Source organism: Trichinella spiralis, assembly GCF_000181795.1.
Source record: "Trichinella spiralis strain ISS 195 chromosome Unknown Scfld8, whole genome shotgun sequence".
NCBI classification, from domain to species: Eukaryota; Metazoa; Nematoda; class Enoplea; order Trichinellida; family Trichinellidae; genus Trichinella; species Trichinella spiralis.
This window is the reverse complement of record NW_003526947.1, coordinates 416422-420163: the sequence shown is the minus strand read 5'-3', so window position 1 is coordinate 420163 and position 3742 is coordinate 416422. Positions and strand designations below refer to the sequence as shown.

General features: G+C 37.9%; 2 protein-coding genes across 2 annotated transcripts; both read left to right on the top strand.

The window, feature by feature from the left end:
• Window positions 1-66: 66 nt before the first annotated feature.
• Window positions 67-2490, top strand: Tsp_10360 (putative integrase core domain protein). The gene is given in 3 exon segments (XM_003372750.1): window positions 67-255; window positions 268-2325; window positions 2380-2490. The coding sequence occupies 3 exon segments, from the start codon at window positions 67-69 to the stop codon at window positions 2488-2490; spliced, it is 2358 nt and encodes a 785-aa protein (XP_003372798.1).
• A 246-nt stretch (window positions 2491-2736) lies between these two features.
• On the top strand, window positions 2737-3531 carry Tsp_10359 (hypothetical protein). Its single transcript, XM_003372749.1, has 4 exons — window positions 2737-2883; window positions 2982-3069; window positions 3193-3293; window positions 3514-3531. Exons 1-4 carry the CDS (start codon window positions 2737-2739, stop codon window positions 3529-3531), a joined length of 354 nt encoding a protein of 117 aa, XP_003372797.1.
• Window positions 3532-3742: the final 211 nt, after the last annotated feature.

Below are 3742 nucleotides of genomic sequence, written 5' to 3'. Positions count from 1 at the left end.
TTTCATCTGACCAAATGGGTCAGTAATTTGAGCACGGTGTTGGCGGATGTACCGTCAGAAGATATAATGGGAAAAAACACTAATACGTCAAAGATATTAGGCATCGTTTGGGACTCGGCAAACGATGAATTAGCTTATAGTGTTCTTTCTGATGTCGATCCTTGGTCGCGTGACACGAAGCGTCAATTGATAAGTGTTACTGCGAAGGTGTATGATCCCCTTGGTCACCTCTCTCCATACCTAATCAAGGCGAAGGTACTATTTCAGAAGTTGTGGAAAAAAGGCTTAAATTGGGATGATGAGTTACCATCAGATCTGCAAAAGGAATGGCAGATCTGGAAGATGGAATTGAGTGATATATCAGATATCAGAATTCCAAGGTGTCTCATCCCATTTCATGGTTCCACAATAAAAAAGATTGAGCTGCACGCGTTCGGAGACGCATCGGAGACTGCCTATGGAGCAGTAGTCTATATAGTGGTGAAGAAAGAAGACTACAGCTCAATATCGAATATTGTAATGGCCAAATCGAGGGTTGCACCTTTGAAGAAGATGACTCTCCCTCGTTTGGAATTAATGGCAGCACAGATGGCAGCCAAATTGATGACCTTCGTAAAAGAAGCATTAAAAATTAGGATCGACAGATTGACTTGCTGGACGGACAGCAAGATTACTTTATATTGGATAAAAAGCATATCAAAAAGATGGAAACCTTTTATCCAAAACCGAGTCGAGAATATTCAACAGTTAGTGGAACCGTCTCAATGGAGACACTGTCCGACTAACTCAAATCCAGCGGATATTCTGAGCCGTGGTTCAACGATAAAACGACTACGGTCAGATTCATTATGGTGGAATGGTCCTACTTGGCTAACTGATGAAAATAGCTGGCCAAAAGATATAGATTCGGCTAAACCAGAAGAATATGAAGCAGAGTCTTGTGTTACAGAAGAGAGACGATCAATACAAGTGCTAGTAGAGTTAGTGGAGAATATCAAGTTGAATCCAGAACGGTATGAACATTTTGACCGTTTGTTACGAATAACAGCATTTTGTAAACGGTTTGGAAAAAATTGTCGTATGCCTAAGCCAGATCGTCTGGTAGGATGCGTTACACCGTTAGAAGTGCAAGATGCTGAAAATTATTGGATTCGTAAAGCACAGCATGAAAGCTTTTCAACGGAGATCTATCAGTTATCTAACGGAAGGCAAATTGCTGCGAATAGTAGATTACAGCAATTTGATCCATTCCTAGATGAAGATGGACTATTAAGAATTGGAGGACGCCTTCAAAATTCTGATTTGCCAGAATATACGAAACATCCAATACTTTTGCCAGACAAACATCCTACTACCACTGCAATAATCAGAAGATGCCATCTGCGGCAATTACATGGTGGATGTGAATTTACCCTGGCAACGCTGAGACAACGATATTGGATTTTGAAAGGAAGGCGAGAAGTGAAAAAAGTTATACATGCTTGTTCAAGTTGCAAACGGATAGAGTCAAGGCCGTTTGTTGCAAAGATGGCTCCACTGCCTTCGGATCGTACTAGAGTAACACGACCCTTTGAGAATACTGGTTTAGATATAGCCGGACCATTTTTTACAAGACAAGGAAAGAAAGTGAACAAAAATTATATTTGTTTGTTCACTTGTATGTCGACACGTGCGGTACATCTAGAAGTCGTATCTGAGATGACCGCACCACGGCTTCTGCAAGCTTTAAGACGCTTTATAGCACGCAGAGGTAGGCCTCATATATTACAGTCCGACAATTTTAAATCATTTAAGCAGTTGGACAAAGACCTGAGTCAGTTGGTCAGTACGGAAATGATTGATAATGTCGCTCGTGAACTTACTTCCCATCGTATTCAATGGAATTTCATCACGGAAAGAGCTCCGTGGATGGGTGGATACTGGGAAAGATTAATTCGATCTATGAAAACTTCACTGAAGAAGGTTCTTCAAAATTCCATGTTGGAAGACGAAGAATTCAGGACAATCATTTCTGAAGTTGAGGCGAGAATGAATTCACGACCACTGACATATAACCCGGATAATCCGAATAATCCGGAAGTTCTCACGCCGTACCATTTTTTGACGGGTACCCATTATACTGATATTCCAGAAGTAACTAAAGATGAAGATGAATGGGTACCGAAAGCACAGTCCACGTCACATCTCATGAAAAACTGGAATTTACGACAGCGTTTAATTGCACAATGGTGGAAACGCTGGAAGACGGAGTATGTGACCAATTTGAATGTAAGACAAAAATGGTACAACAGTGGTAATGCTCCAAACATTGGAGATATCGTATTGGTGAGTGAGAATAATGTCCCCAGAAGAAATTGGAAACTGGGAAAAATCGTACAGTTATATCCCGGTCAGGACGGGATAGTTCGGACTGTGAAAGTGCAGCTAGCTGGTGGTACTGTCAATCGCCCAATATCAAAGCTGCATTTAATAGAGCCAGCCAACGTATAGTGATGGACTTTGTCCATCGGGGCCGGGAGGATGTTAGAAACTAGAATCTATTTATATTTAGATACTATAAATAACTTGTTTACGTGAATATGTAGCAATTGACTCTCGGCAAACATGACGTCATACACTGAAAATACTTGGCAGTTGGCCAACTATTTGTTCTCTGCTAAAAAGAATTGACAATCGATATTGTCAGCGTGTGTTGGAAACTCTCAATTCCTGGAATTGGGTCATATTTAGAAATCAATGAGAATACGTCATCGCGCAAGAGAAGTGCGTATATATACGAGAGAACGAGAGCAGAGAATCAGTACGAGCAGTACACGTGTTGAGAGTACGTTTAGTACTTGTGATAGTAGCAGTGTTAGTCGTATACACTGTGAAGATAACTATGTGCTTGAGTAGTATTGTTTGAGATCGTTGAATAAAACTGTTTCTATCTGATTTTGGTTTATTGCTGAAAGCAATAAATTTGTGTGGAACGATATTAGCTTGGACGCAGTAGTTATCACCATCAACAAAGAACCAGAGAAAGCTTATTCATCACGAGGACGAATAAGCCGCGAATAACTACAGTCAGTATTGGAACCTGATTGTTAGTTATACAAAGTGTAGCTAAAATTTGCTACATCAGCAATTTCTTAGTGCAGTTTTTGTTGAAACTAAAATAATTTATTTAAAAGATTAAATTATTTATTTAAGAAATATTTATTTATGTGTTTAGCTGTTTTGCGTTAATTTTGTTACTGATTCAAGCGTTTCCAACATTTGCACCTACATGCGCTTATAATTACTGTAGTTATGTTAGTTTTTGTAAAGTGAATTTTTCTACAAATTTCTACTATTTTATATACAATAGAGTGAAATGCAGTTGAAGTAATTTTATGTTAAATTTTCTGAATTATGGCGCTAGAAAGTTTTTTCAATGCAAAGTGTTAATGACATGAATTGATGTGTGCACTTCCATTTCAGCTGCTTTTATACTGATTTAGTATTTGTTTTATAATTTATTTATTATAATAGTTCCTTGAGTTGAAATGAATAAATACAGTTTGAAAATTATTTTAATTTTATTACAATCTATTAGAGGTATGCATTTTATTGTTTTGTTGAAATGATGTAGATTTGATTCCAAAAGACAGAAACTCTTTACAAGTTGGGCTTTTTAATATGTCAAAACAGGAAAAGATCAGTTTAAAAATTGATTTTTATTAAACATCGCAACGTAAAGGTGTGGGTTAATTATGTGAAA